At 43.4% G+C, this 15,122-nt stretch overlaps 1 protein-coding gene across 5 annotated transcripts in view; it reads left to right on the top strand.

Moving 5' to 3' along the window:
* The window catches only part of LOC118357702 (protein kinase C epsilon type-like), a 170,990-nt gene that overhangs the window by 125,176 nt on the left and 30,692 nt on the right, over positions 1-15,122 (top strand). For all 5 annotated transcript variants that reach the window (XM_052477973.1, XM_052477975.1, XM_052477976.1 and 2 more), the window contains one exon: positions 8,992-9,146. In XM_052477973.1, coding sequence (XP_052333933.1) covers positions 8,992-9,146 — 155 coding nt within the window. The remainder of the gene's footprint in view (positions 1-8,991; positions 9,147-15,122) is intronic.

Genomic DNA, 15,122 nt, shown 5'->3' with positions numbered 1-15,122 from the left:
ATATATTTATATACATTATAATGGGCCTATATATTTATATGCATTATAATGGGCCGATATATTTATATACATTATAATGGGCCAAAATATTTATATCCATTATAATGGGCCTATATATTTATATACATTATAATGGGCCTATATATTTATATACATTATAATGGGCCTACGTATTTATATACATTATAATGGGCCTATATATGTATATACATTATAATGGGCCTACATATTTATATACATTATAATGGGCCTATATATTTATATACATTATAATGGGCCTATATATTTATATACATTATAATTGGCCTATATGTTTATATACATTATAATGGGCCTACATATTTATATACATTATAATGGGCCTATATATTTATATACATTATAATGGGCCTACATATGTATATACATTATAATGGGCCTACATATGTATATACATTATAATGGGCCTATATATTTATATACATTATAATGGGCCTATATATTTATATACATTATAATGGGCCTATATATTTATATACATTATAATGGGCCTATATATTTATATACATTATAATGGGCCTATATATGTATATATATTATAATGGGCCTATATATTTATATATATTATAATGGGCCTATATATTTATATACATTATAATGGGCCAAAATATGTATATAATGAAAATGGGCCTATATATTTCTATACATTATAATGGGCCTATATATTTATATACATTATAATGGGCCAAAATATTTATATACATAAAAATGGGCCAAAATATGTATATACATAAAAATGGGCCTATATATTTATATACATTATAATGGGCCTATATATTTATATACATTATAATGGGCCTATATATTTATATACATTATAATGGGCCTATATATTTATATACATTATAATGGGCCTATATATTTATATACATTATAATTGGCCTATATGTTTATATACATTATAATGGGCCTACATATTTATATACATTATAATGGGCCTATATATTTATATACATTATAATGGGCCTACATATGTATATACATTATAATGGGCCTACATATGTATATACATTATAATGGGCCTATATATTTATATACATTATAATGGGCCTATATATTTATATACATTATAATGGGCCTATATATTTAGAAATAATTCTCCTTTTGCTGGCCGCAAATTGTTTTCGACAAGCAAATCGGTCCCCAAAAAATCTGTGTGGCCCACTGTTGAACTTTGAAAACCTGATGTGGCCCTCGAGCCAAAAATGTTGCTCACCCATGGTTTAGAATGGTGATATAGGGACATCGCTATTACACAGTGGTTATGCTCACATCTTCCAAGTGTCCCATTATAAGGTTCTGTGGCTCTTCTTGCTCATTAGGATCCTCCCCCTGACTCCGCCCTTCCTGGCTGACCCCAGCAACGGGGAACGTGGGAACGTGTGTGTGTGTGTGTTTAGGGAGAACAGCCATGGGGGGGGGTTCCAGCCACAGCAGCAGAGGCGGACATCTGTCTGTCTAAACAGTACATCATCTCTCTATCTCTCCACCTCTCTCTCTTCTTGTTATCTAGCTATGCTCTCTGTCTCCTCCTTTTAATTTTCTAGCTATCATATTGTTCACATAAATCATTCCCCCTGTCATAGAGGGACTTTGACAATGTATTCTGAAGACAAATGCTCTTATGGACATAAAAGTTTTTGATTATTTAACCTTGAAGTGTGCATTTCAGTGGTTTGTCTGACCAACTCAATTTTGTGTACCACAAGATTGTTGATCTTTGAGTCACACACACACACACACACACACACACACACACACACACACACACACACACACACACACACACACACACACACACACACACACACACACACACACACACACACACACACACACATGCTATCTGTGTGTGAAGTTTGTGTTGCGGATACAACTGTTGTGGGAGATACCCGTGTCCCAGTGTGTATCCTGGAGGGGTCTTTGGCCCAAGCTGGGTTTAGACAGGATTAACGACTTTCTGATTGCTCCAGAAAATGGAAAATGGCTGCTATTTATGGCCTTTGTGGGGGTGTTTAGCATGTATGTCTTTTACTTTGAGTGCCTTGTCAACAAAAACATTTTTTGCCAAGGGGTTTCACACAAAGAGAGGGGCCTTTATATCTTAGAACTAATAGTATAATGTACATATAATACAGACATGAAACAGACTATTTCTCTGGTGGTTACTAGTGGTGTGTCAGGATCAACTCATGCCTGAAGCATTAACTTCAACCCTGATGTGAGAAACAACTAAATACTGGTCCCGGCTCAGAGTTAAGGGAAAACAAGTTACAGACTACCTAACGACTCCATCTTATTGAAATCCTCCAACTCCCAGTCCACCCTCTACAGCGGAGACACCTTGCCCAGTCTCACCCCTAACCCACCCCACCAACCAGGTAGGGGCAGAGCTGTGCCCAGTCTGACCATGTCTGGTCCTGCGGAAGGTAGCCTAGCAATTAGAGCGTTGTGCCGAATACCTGAGCCGTCAAGGTGAAGCATCTGTCATTGTGGCACTTAACCCTAATATGCTCCAGGGGTGACGTAATACTGTGTGTGTCTGACCCTGTAAAACAACACCTTTCACTGCACCTATCCAGTGAATGTGACAATAAAACATGACAATTTTCCAGTTGCACACAACATGTAGTTCAATAACATGACAAATGAAGTGGAGCTTTTATATGTTCAAACACAGAGCAGAACAGGCTGATTGTGAGTGTCTTAAAGTGTGTTCGGACCTGAGAGCTCTGCGCTTCACCCTTCAGCCTCAGTCACTATGTAACGCTCTGATTTAGAGCTTTCTGATTAGAAGGGAGGGTGAGGGGGAGATGGAGAGAGAGCGTGTCATGATTGCTGGGATTTTTCTTATGTAAAGAGATCCGTCACGAGGTTGTTTGTTTTTTATTCTCCCTCCCCAGAACGGGAAAAATGTCTCAGCTAATGACGACCTTAGAAAAGAACACTCTCTCCTGCTGGGGATTGACAGCTTCTTGGCTTCTTGGTAAAGGGTGTTCATGCATGTGTGTCTGTGTGTGTGTACTACTGTACATGAGTGCATGTGTGTGTGCATGAACTGCACACTCTAGAAAAATGCTGGGTTGTTTGGTTGACCCAACTGCTGGGTTGCAGGCGTTGGGTAACTTTGTTGGGTTGTTTTCTTTAAAGGGTTATTGGTGCTGGGTTATTGAGATATGACCCAGTGGGTCAGATCAATAGACTGAAGGCTTAGGCTAGTAGGCGCGTGGCTAGTTCTCTTTACTCACCCACGAGAGTAAATATAATTTCTGTTAATCTGTTGTATAGTTATCACGTTAAGGTCGAACATTGACATTTTTGTTGTAGCTTCAATGATGCTTACAGAAGTGTATGAATTCTAAAAGCCTATGTAAATCCCATTGTTGGGATACAATAAGGTGGTATATTTAAGCAATAAGGCACGAGGGGTTGTGGTATATGGCCAATATATCACAGCTAAGGGCTGTTCTTATGCATTAGCCATGGTATATTGGCCATATACCACAAACCCCCGATGTGCCTTATTGCTATTTTTATTTTATTGTTTACCTTTATTTAACTAGGCAAGTCAGTTAAGAACAAATCAAACCCATGGTATATGTTCTCATATACCATGGCTGTTAGCCAATCAGCATTCTGGGCTGGAACCACTCAGTTTATAATGTACCTTATTAGGCAATAAGGTGGTGTAACTTATTAAAATAATCATACTTTTATAGAAGAATGTGTAAAAAATAATAAGGAAACTTTGAATTTGCAGGATGTAAACGTAAGACCACCCGTGTTCTCACGGGTGGCCAATAAGATCTAGCTGAAAGCCACGCACCTAATAAGCCACACCTCATGAAAATAACCTAACGATTACATTAAAAAAACAGCTGCTAGGTCACTCCAGCATGAGAGTAAAAAAGACCCAACTGGCAGTTAAATGAACCCGTGTTTGGCTAATCCCAACAACCCAACTTGGTGGGTTATGCACGCAACCCAACTGGCTGGGTCAAAACAACCCAGCATGTGTTCTGTCCAATATTTACCCAGCGCTGGGTTACCAAAACAATCCAAATCAAATAGTTTTTTACCCAGCATTTTTTACAGTGCAAGTTTGTGTGAGAAAATGTCTGTACAAATGTGTTTGTGTCCAGAAGTCAGAGAAGGACTGCAGTCGGATGGAGTTCACCATCATTCTCTTCAGTATCACAGAGAGAACCTCAGCTTCCATCAGAGCAGTGAGTCAGACTTGACAGCTCAGGAAAAAAGTATTGTTCTTTAATTGAATAGTTTGCCTTGATTCATTTCATGTGAAACACATTTTTCATCATGTAATGGGACACAGCGCCTGTGGAGGGAGACTGGGGGTAATGGGAGTACTGAGTGTGTGTGTGTGTGTGTGTGTGTGTGTGTGTGTGTGTGTGTGTGTGTGTGTGTGTGTGTGTGTGTGTGCGTGTGCGTGTGCGTGTGCGTGTGTGTGTGTGTGCGCGTGTCAGTGTGTGCATGCACTTAATCTATGAATGAGAATGAGTAGGAGCGGGTGAGAGGTTGAGTGATTGTCCTGTGTGTGTACAGTATGTGCGAGTCTGTCCTCATGTGGATGTGTATGGGTGACTATGTTACAGACTTTAATTACATCAGTTTGTGTCTCTCATGAGTCATGTTTTACAGTTAATGAAGGTGTGTGTGTGTGTGTGTGTGTGTGTGTGTGTGTGTGTGTGTGTGTGTGTGTGTGTGTGTGTGTGTGTGTGTGTGTGTGTGTGTGTGTGTGTGTGTGTGTGTGTGTGTGTGTGTGTGTGTGCGCATGTGTGTGTATTCCTCTGGCCAGTGAGTGTGTCTCAGTGAGCAGGGTCAGCCTGCTGTACTGGGCTTAAGGATAAACATTCTTGAGCTGTGTCCAGGGCCACACACAATACGCTCTGTACCGAAATTATAATGATTTCCTGCTGCTATCAGCGTCACAAAGCTGCCTAGTTTTTAATGGGAAAGAACTGTGTGGTAATCTCCTACTGTAATTACTTAAACTGTGGTGCAAAATAATTGAACACCAATTCTCAAAGAAATTAAAGTTCAATTTGACTTTCTTTTTTTGCTGTACTATACTGATGGGTATATTAATGTTCATGTCTTGAGAAACTGCTTGTCAGAACATGCAATGAAATGAAACCATTAATGCCCAGACCAACCTCAACATGTACCTTCCCTTTGTAAATGTTATGAACATATCCTTTGAATAGAGCTGAAGGAAATCATGATTGGGTTGTTCAATACACCCCCCCTTCACACACACACACACACACAGATTGTTTTGGGTCTTGGCGGTAATCTGGCCATCGGGGCTTTTCTCTGTGTCGGCGCTGGGAAGCCAGTATCTGTACCTTTTTTAATTAGAAGAAGGAAATGTTTATTCACATTTGATTGGGTGGGACTTGGTCTGACTCGGACACATTTAAACAAACTATTTCAGCATCCTGTTTAAATGAGCTTTCAGAATGTGAAAAAATGCTGAGGTGGACTGCTGGAAATGTAAGGCTTCAGCTGAGAAAAATTGTTCGAATAACTGTTCAGAGAGTTTTTATAGCTTTGATAAAATACTGAAAGCACCACGAGTCAACTAAATTGCTAAATTTCTCAATGTCCTGAAAAAAAAAGAACACTCATTTACTGGACAGAACATACGTTTGCAGCACAGCATTTACTAGAAGGAGAATAAGACACAGAAATGTGTCTTCTGCTCTATCCAACACTCCGATGTACACACACATACACACATTAGGTTGGAGACGAGAAGAGGACAGCTATAGTGCAGCACCCATAAGCAGTTTACACTGTAACAATGCTTTACCACATGTAGTCTTCTCCTCATCTCCGCCTGAATGTAGTATTAACAACCAAGTGAAGGCAGTCTACCATTCCCCTAGCAGTGTGAGAGGGTAGTCTACCATTCCCCTAGCAGTGTGAGAGGGTAGTCTACCATTCCCCTAGCAGTGTGAGAGGGTAGTCTACCATTCCCCTAGCAGTTTGAGAGGGTAGTCTACCATTCCCCTAGCAGTTTGAGAGGGTAGTCTACCATTCCCCTAGCAGTTTGAGAGGGTAGTCTACCATTCCCCTAGCAGTTTGAGAGGGTAGTCTACCATTCCCCTAGCAGTTTGAGAGGGTAGTCTACCATTCCCTGAGCAGTGTGAGAGGGTAGTCTACCATTCCCCTAGCAGTGTGAGAGGGTAATCTACCATTCCCCTAGCAGTTTGAGAGGGTAGTCTACCATTCCCCTAGCAGTTTGAGAGGGTAGTCTACCATTCCCTGAGCAGTGTGAGAGGGTAGTCTACCATTCCCCTAGCAGTGTGAGAGAGTAGTCTACCATTCCCCTAGCAGTTTGAGAGGGTAATCTACCATTCCCCTAGCAGTTTGAGAGGGTAGTCTACCATTCCCCTAGCAGTGTGAGAGGGTAGTCTACCATTCCCCTAGCAGTGTGAGAGGGTAGTCTACCATTCCCCTAGCAGTGTGAGAGGGTAGTCTACCATTCCCCTAGCAGTGTGAGAGGGTAGTCTACCATTCCCCTAGCGGTGTGAGAGGGTAGTCTACCATTCCCCTAGCAGTTTGAGAGGGCAGTCTACCATTCCCCTAGCGGTGTGAGAGGGTAGTCTACCATTCCCCTAGCAGTGTGAGAGGGTAGTCTACCATTCCCCTAGCAGTGTGAGAGGGTAGTCTACCATTCCCCTAGCGGTGTGAGAGGGTAGTCTACCATTCCCCTAGCAGTTTGAGAGGGCAGTCTACCATTCCCCTAGCGGTGTGAGAGGGTAGTCTACCATTCCCCTAGCAGTGTGAGAGGGCAGTCTACCACTCCCCTAGCAGTGTGAGAGTGTAGTCTACCATTCCCCTAGCAGTGTGAGAGGGTAGCCTACCATTCCCCTAGCAGTGTGAGAGGGTAGCCTACCATTCCCCTAGCAGTGTGAGAGGGTAGTCTACCATTCCCCTAGCAGTGTGAGAGGGTAGCCTACCATTCCCCTAGCAGTGTGAGAGGGTAGCCTATCATTCCCCTAGCAGTGTGAGAGGGTAGTGTACCATTTGCATTGCTTGCTCTTTAGGGTTTTGGGCGAGTGTCTCTCAAACACTGTGTGACAACTGCTGATGTATGAAAGGGCTGAAGTTTGAGAACCAGCTCATCATATCCTATACTATAATCCATGCTCATATATACATATTATATTACCTTTAATGACCTTCAGTAAATAACCAGACTGAGACTCCTCAATCAGCAAGTACTAGACCTGCTCCTACACAGAGTGCAGTACTACAGTACTGTAGGTAGGGTGTCAGTAATACAGTACTGTAGGTGGGGTGTCAGTAATACAGAACTGTAGGTGGGGTGTCAGTAATACAGTACTGTAGGTAGGGTGTCAGTAATACAGAACTATAGGTGGGGTGTCAGTAATACAGTACTGTAGGTGGGGTGTCAGTAATACAGAACTGTAGGTGGGGTGTCAGTAATACAGAACTGTAGGTGGGGTGTCAGTAATACAGTACTGTAGGTGGGGTGTCAGTAATACAGTACTGTAGGTGGGGTGTCAGTAATACAGTACTGTAGGTGGGGTGTCAGTAATACAGTACTGTAGGTAGGGTGTCAGTAATACAGTACTGTAGGTGGGGTGTCAGTAATACAGTACTGTAGGTGGGGTGTCAGTAATACAGTACTGTAGGTAGGGTGTCAGTAATACAGTACTGTAGGTAGGGTGTCAGTAATACAGTACTGTAGGTGGGGTGTCAGTAATACAGTGCTGTAGGTGGGGTGTCAGTAATACAGTACTGTAGGTGGGGTGTCAGTAATACAGTACTGTAGGTAGGGTGTCAGTAATACAGTACTGTAGGTGGGGTGTCAGTAATATAGTACTGAAGGTGGGGTGTCAGTAATACAGTACTGCAGGTGGGGTGTCAGTAATACAGTACTGTAGGTGGGGTGTCAGTAATACAGGTCTGTAGGTGGAGTGTCAGTAATACAGTACTGTAGGTGGGGTGTCAGTAATACAGTACTGTAGGTGGGGTGTCAGTAATACAGTACTGTAGGTAGGGTGTCAGTAATACAGTACTGTAGGTGGGGTGTCAGTAATACAGTACTGTAGGTGGGGTGTCAGTAATACAGTACTGTAGGTGGGGTGTCAGTAATACAGTACTGTAGGTGGGGTGTCAGTAATACAGGTCTGTAGGTGGGGTGTCAACATTTGGAGAAATCCTCCTTATGCCTTAATACTACCTAGGACCATCTGTAAATTCCCAGTAGTGGAAGACGAGTATCTAATGAAGGTATTTTTCTCGATTGCTGGGTTAAGCACCATTGTAATAGGAATGATGGAATATGTGTCATTGGTTCTTCTAGCTTCGTGACCCATGTGGCGTTAAACAATGGTTCGGATGGGGCCACTCCTTTCTTATATAGAGGGCTTTTTATATACCCACCACCCGCCCTCCTCAATCTGATTTCCTATATGGGGAGCTGGAATTCAGGAAGGGGACCGTTGTTCCCAGAGAGACAGCTCTCTGTGCCTGGAGAATAGGGGCTATGGGTCGGGTGGGGATGGCTGGGGGGCTTAGCCTTAGAGGCAGGTATTGATTGCTGACCATAAGGATCACAGTTATTTGTAAAGCTGGAAGTGTGGAGGGTTTAATTCAGGGTTAAGTTTTGTTTAATATACTCTAATGCAGATCGGCAATACTGGTTCTACTCAGAGGGTCACACTGTCGAACTACAGTTCAATCTTTATTGAGCTGAATTGACTAGCTACATGATATTTGTAACAGTCTACTTCCACAATGCGATCTGATCATTAACTCTTTATTCTTTGCGACACATAGTAAAACTATTATCTGGTCTTTGTAGTGGTTGTTTTAATCATGGGTGAAAAAGATGTAACCCTTCTTCTTGTCTTACTGTCTTTCTCTCTGTCTCTCCTCCTCTCCCTCCTTCTCCAGGACCGTCTGTTCTTTGTGATGGAGTACGTGAACGGAGGAGACCTTATGTTCCAGATCCAGCGATCCAGGAAGTTTGACGAGGCGCGCTCTCGCTTCTATGCCGCCGAGGTCACGTCTGCCCTCATGTTCCTTCACCAACATGGAGTAATCTACAGGTAACACACACACAAATACACACAGGCACGTACGCATGCGTGCTCACATACACACAAACACATATACACACAAACACATATACACACATACACACCCCTATACACACACACGCGCACACACACATACACACACTGTTAGTGGTAGCACCTAATAACATTGTATACAGAAAGACTTAACCCGACTCTAAGGCTCTACACGTCACCATGTCATACTAGCCTGGTTAAGGGTTGCAACATTCTGTTAACATCCTGGAATTCTGGAAAACCCCTGGGGATTTTCAGAAAGTTACTGGAATTTTGCAGTTAACCCACTGTTCCCCGGTAGGCTGTCATTGTAAATAATAATTTCTTCTTAAAACTGACTTGCCTAATTAAATAAAGTTTAAATAAAATAAAAACACACATTTTGCTACCCTCGTCTAGTGACAGATCAGTTTGTGATTTTTTTGGTCCCTTTATTGTAATTGTTTTGCCAAACATGACAGACTGATCTGGGGCCAGGCTTATAATGATAGACCTACAGTATACCATAACGCTATCCTGTTATTTCAACATTCCAATTCCAATGCTATCCGAATTCTATTATGTCAAATTATATTCAACCCAGTTGAACTCAACTTGACTCATTTGCCTCACTAATACAGTAATTGTTCAATGATGACTATTCTGTTATGGGCTGAAATCCAGGTACAGTAGCCCAGTATGTCCCTAACCCAAGGGCTGTGGGGGGGAGAAGAATATCTGTGGTAAGACTGGGCCAACACTACCCCACTCTCTCCTCTGCCAATCAACATCCTTCCCAGAAGTAACTATTTTCTACCGGTGACAGTCACAGCATCATTGTCAACCAATAACAACACAGACAGACTATCAGAATGCATCACCATGACAAATCATAACATCATTGTAACAAGACAGTAGATTCAATCCAAATTTATTCCCACTTTCCCCCCCAAATAATAATAAAGATGTACAGTCCAGATTTCGGTCTCACGCTAACTTTGAGTGAAGAGAATCTGACTTGGGATCAGGGGCCTTATGTATCAATCATCTCAGAGTAGGACTACTGATCTAACATCAGATCCCCTCGTCCTTGAAATCTTATTCATTGGGATCTTAAATGTAAAACTGATCATAAACCGACACTTCTCTGAGATGCTTGATACAGGACTTAGGGAGTCCAAAGCAGACTGAACTTTCAACTGAACTGGGTCAAAGTTCTAACGGGTTTATGTTGTGTTGTGTGTTGTTCGGGGCCATGGAGCCTGTGTTTATACCAGGTTGTTTACTGCCAGTGCTGATTTATCCTGTTTCTGGCGCTCTGTTTATCCTCTCATCTCACTGTCGTTTACCACACACAAACCCAGACTCCCTCTGGGCTGCACAACTATGTTGCCCCTGTGGACAGTAGTTCTCTTCTGGCAGCTGTCAACTATGTTGCCCCTGTGGACAGTAGTTCTCTTCTGGTAGCTATCAACTATGTTGCCCCTGTGGACAGTAGTTCTCTTCTGGTAGCTATCAACTATGTTGCCCCTGTGGACAGTAGTTCTCTTCTGGCAGCTATCAACTATGTTTCCCCTGTGGACAGTAGTTCTCTTCTGACAGCTATCAACTATGTTTCCCCTATAGACAGTAGTTCTCTTCTGACAGCTATCAACTATGTTGCCCCTGTGGACAGTAGTTCTCTTCTGGCAGCTATCAACTATGTTGCCCCTGTGGACAGTAGTTCTCTTCTGGCAGCTATCAACTATGTTTCCCCTGTGGACAGTAGTTCTCTTCTGGCAGCTATCAACTATGTTTCCCCTGTGGACAGTAGTTCTCTTCTGGCAGCTATCAACTATGTTGCCCCTGTGGACAGTAGTTCTCTTCTGACAGCTATCAACTATGTTGCCCCTGTGGACAGTAGTTCTCTTCTGACAGCTATCAACTATGTTGCCCCTGTGGACAGTAGTTCTCTTCTGACAGCTATCAACTATGTTGCCCCTGTGGACAGTAGTTCTCTTCTGACAGCTATCAACTATGTTGCCCCTGTGGACAGTAGTTCTCTTCTGACAGCTATCAACTATGTTTCCCCTGTAGACAGTAGTTCTCTTCTGGCAGCTATCAACTATGTTGCCCCTGTGGACAGTAGTTCTCTTCTGGTAGCTATCAACTATGTTGCCCCTGTGGACAGTAGTTCTCTTCTGGCAGCTATCAACTATGTTGCCCCTGTGGACATTTACATTTACATTTAAGTCATTTAGCAGACGCTCTTATCCAGAGCGACTTACAAATTGGTGCATTCACCTTATGACATCCAGTGGAACAGCCACTTTACAATAGTGCATCTAAATCTTTTAAGGGGGGTGAGAAGGATTACTTTATCCTATCCTAGGTATTCCTTAAAGAGGTGGGGTTTCAGGTGTCTCCGGAAGGTGGTGATTGACTCCGCTGTCCTGGCGTCGTGAGGGAGTTTGTTCCACCATTGGGGGGCCAGAGCAGCGAACAGTTTTGACTGGGCTGAGCGGGAACTGTACTTCCTCAGTGGTAGGGAGGCGAGCAGGCCAGAGGTGGATGAACGCAGTGCCCTTGTTTGGGTGTAGGGCCTGATCAGAGCCTGGAGGTACTGAGGTGCCGTTCCCCTCACAGCTCCGTAGGCAAGCACCATGGTCTTGTAGCGGATGCGAGCTTCAACTGGAAGCCAGTGGAGAGAGCGGAGGAGCGGGGTGACGTGAGAGAACTTGGGAAGGTTGAACACCAGACGGGCTGCGGCGTTCTGGATGAGTTGTAGAGGTTTAATGGCACAGGCAGGGAGCCCAGCCAACAGCGAGTTGCAGTAATCCAGACGGGAGATGACAAGTGCCTGGATTAGGACCTGCGCCGCTTCCTGTGTGAGGCAGGGTCGTACTCTGCGGATGTTGTAAAGCATGAACCGACAGGAACGGGCCACCGCCTTGATGTTAGTTGAGAACGACAGGGTGTTGTCCAGGATCACGCCAAGGTTCTTAGCGCTCTGGGAGGAGGACACAATGGAGTTGTCAACCGTGATGGCGAGATCATGGAACGGGCAGTCCTTCCCCGGGAGGAAGAGCAGCTCCGTCTTGCCGAGGTTCAGCTTGAGGTGGTGATCCGTCATCCACACTGATATGTCTGCCAGACATGCAGAGATGCGATTCGCCACCTGGTCATCAGAAGGGGGAAAGGAGAAGATTAATTGTGTGTCGTCTGCATAGCAATGATAGGAGAGACCATGTGAGGTTATGACAGAGCCAAGTGACTTGGTGTATAGCGAGAATAGGAGAGGGCCTAGAACAGAGCCCTGGGGGACACCAGTGGTGAGAGCGCGTGGTGAGGAGACAGATTCTCGCCACGCCACCTGGTAGTCCTGGCAGCTATCAACTATGTTGCCCCTGTGGACAGTAGTTCTCTTCTGGTAGCTATCAGTCTCCAACGCTTTGAGTAGACCCAACTCTAAACAGCCACCACCTACAGTACATGGGCTTTCTAGGAGTTTCTGTGCCCAGTGTTCTTGGTGCCCATCTTGACCTGAGGACCCTTCAACCACCCGTGGTTGGGAGTTGGGAGTTTGAAACCCACCCAGTCTGTTTTCACCTCCACCACCATGACCTCCTAACAGGAAAAGTCCCATTTAAAGCTTAATTCTTTATTGAATTAAGGCTTCGTCAACACCTCTCTTCCTGGACTTAGTCATTCTGAAGGAAACAGCCAGGCTCAAATGGAATACAGAGGAAAATAAAGTCACCCCCCCACTCACTCACCCACCCACTCACTCACTCACTCACTCACTCACTCACTCACTCACTCACTCACTCACTCACTCACTCACTCACTCACTCACTCACTCACTCACTCACTAACAAACTCACTCACTCACTCTCTCACTCTCTTACTCACTCACTCACCCACTCACTAACTAACAAACTCACTCAGTAACTCACTCACTTACTCGCCCACTCACTAGGTATTTGTCAGTATACTGGCCCTCTCTGATTCAGACAATTAGCACTCAGAGGGCAATCTACAGTCTTCTGTTTAGTCTGTAACTCCAGGTGTCATGATTTAGTATCCTCTTAGAGTTAGCCACATGCATAACATGAGGCCAACTGACAAACAATGCTATGAATCGGTCTCCTTACACTGAATGTGCAATGCAGGTATTATTTAGTATGGCTGTACACCCAAAGGTACCTTGGTTAATGGATAGATTAGTGTTATTGTGTCAGCTACAGGCAGAAACGTTTTGTAAAGAAAACAATTCCTAAAGTCATAATTTCTGTTAATGTAATTTCTTTAGAAACAATTTAAAATAAATATTTGATCAATTAAATAAAAATCAAAATATCAGCCAGGGTTGGAAAGACACTTTAGAGTGTTAGCGCACATCACCTGCGAGTGCGAGACGAGTGGGGCATTGCTCAAGGAGAGAGAGACAAGTAGCCTTTAAAATATGATAGAGAACAGACTAGCCAATTCAAAACATACTTGGTAGCCAATTCAAAACATACCTTGTACTCTAGATAACTGTTTAGCTATTGTTAGCATGTATTTATATTTTTGTCATGTCCTAGCGGACTCAACTCAAGTCGAGTTTAGTCTGCTAGTCATTTCCCGAAAAGCTTTCCACTGACACTAGCAAATAAGGCCATACAAAGTTGATTCACTTTCTTGAACGATTCATATGATTAATTTAGACTATTCTTTTTGACAAAATGAACAATTCACTTCGCCATTGTATTAGTTGGGATTCAGGTCAATCACGGTGAAACGGCTAGCTTAGTTAGCGGTGGTGCACACTAAATAGCGTTTCAATCGGTAGTAGTAGTTCCCCTTGCTCTGTGGCTTTTGTGGAGCGATGGGTAACGATGCTTCGAGGGGTGTTGTTGATGTGTGCAGAGGGTCCCTGGTTCGCGCCCGGGTATGGGCGAGGGGACGGTCTAAAGTTATACTGTTACAAAGGCATGAAACGTATTTGGTTGTAATGTTGCATTGTTTATACATCAAGGCTGATCAATCATTTTCCAGGAGAGCCAATGGGTGTGCAGGCCTTTATTCCAGTCCCCCTCTAACAAACCACATTTTACAATGAGCTGCTTAACCGGACCTTAATAAGCTGTCTCTGATGTGTTTGAGCAGGGCTTGATGAAAAGTCTGCACACCCAGTAGCTCTCCAGACTGAGGGTTGACCCCATGCACTGGCATACCGGACACTCTCCGCAGCCCCCACAAGGTGGGGGTGGCACAAGATCTGGGGGCCCATGCGCCAGTCTTCGATGCCTAAACATTTTTTATGTAATAAATAATCTTGACAGTAACCCTTAAAAAGTCATTTTTCATTTCCATATGTACTAGGAAGCAAATTGTTTGTTTCTTGGGCTTCAGGAATGTGTCTGAAAAAGTGCCCCAAGTCTTGAAAAATCAAAAATTGAGCGGCCACAAATGCCGTGGTCAAGACTACGACGGTGCCAGTGCAATGAGTGGAGGTTACTCAGATGTTCAAAAGTGCATATCAGACCAAGAACCTAAAGTGTCTTAGGTAGTTCTTGATAAGTTTTAGTTTAGAAAACCATCTCTTCGCAGAAGAGACAGTTACAGGGATGCTAAAAACAGCTTAGTTACCTTAGCAACATCAGGGAAACTGGGCAGAATGGAGTGGTTATTCAAATACAGCAGTTCTGCAACATCTTTAATTGAGCCTCTCATTCTTCATTTCCTATAGGAAGCTCTGAAGACAGGTCAGATACTGGACAGCTAATAAATGAGCAGATGCAAACAGTTTATCATATTTAGCGGACAACAGTTCTGGAGAGCTTGAGCAAATAAAGCAGTTTTTGATTTTGATTCATATTGGTGAACCGGCGTTTGAGTTGTGTGGTTGCAGTATTAACTGCCCCTTATCTCTGGAAGATCTTGGCATTCATCATTCAAGAATAAGTTTAAATTGTGTGCAGCGCAATGGACATATAATGCACAATGTCT

The sequence above is a fragment of the Oncorhynchus keta genome, chromosome 24 (assembly GCF_023373465.1).
Source record: "Oncorhynchus keta strain PuntledgeMale-10-30-2019 chromosome 24, Oket_V2, whole genome shotgun sequence".
Lineage (NCBI taxonomy): Eukaryota > Metazoa > Chordata > Actinopteri > Salmoniformes > Salmonidae > Oncorhynchus > Oncorhynchus keta.
The sequence above is the reverse complement of the archived record's forward strand: the minus strand, read 5'-3'. Positions and strand labels throughout refer to the sequence as shown.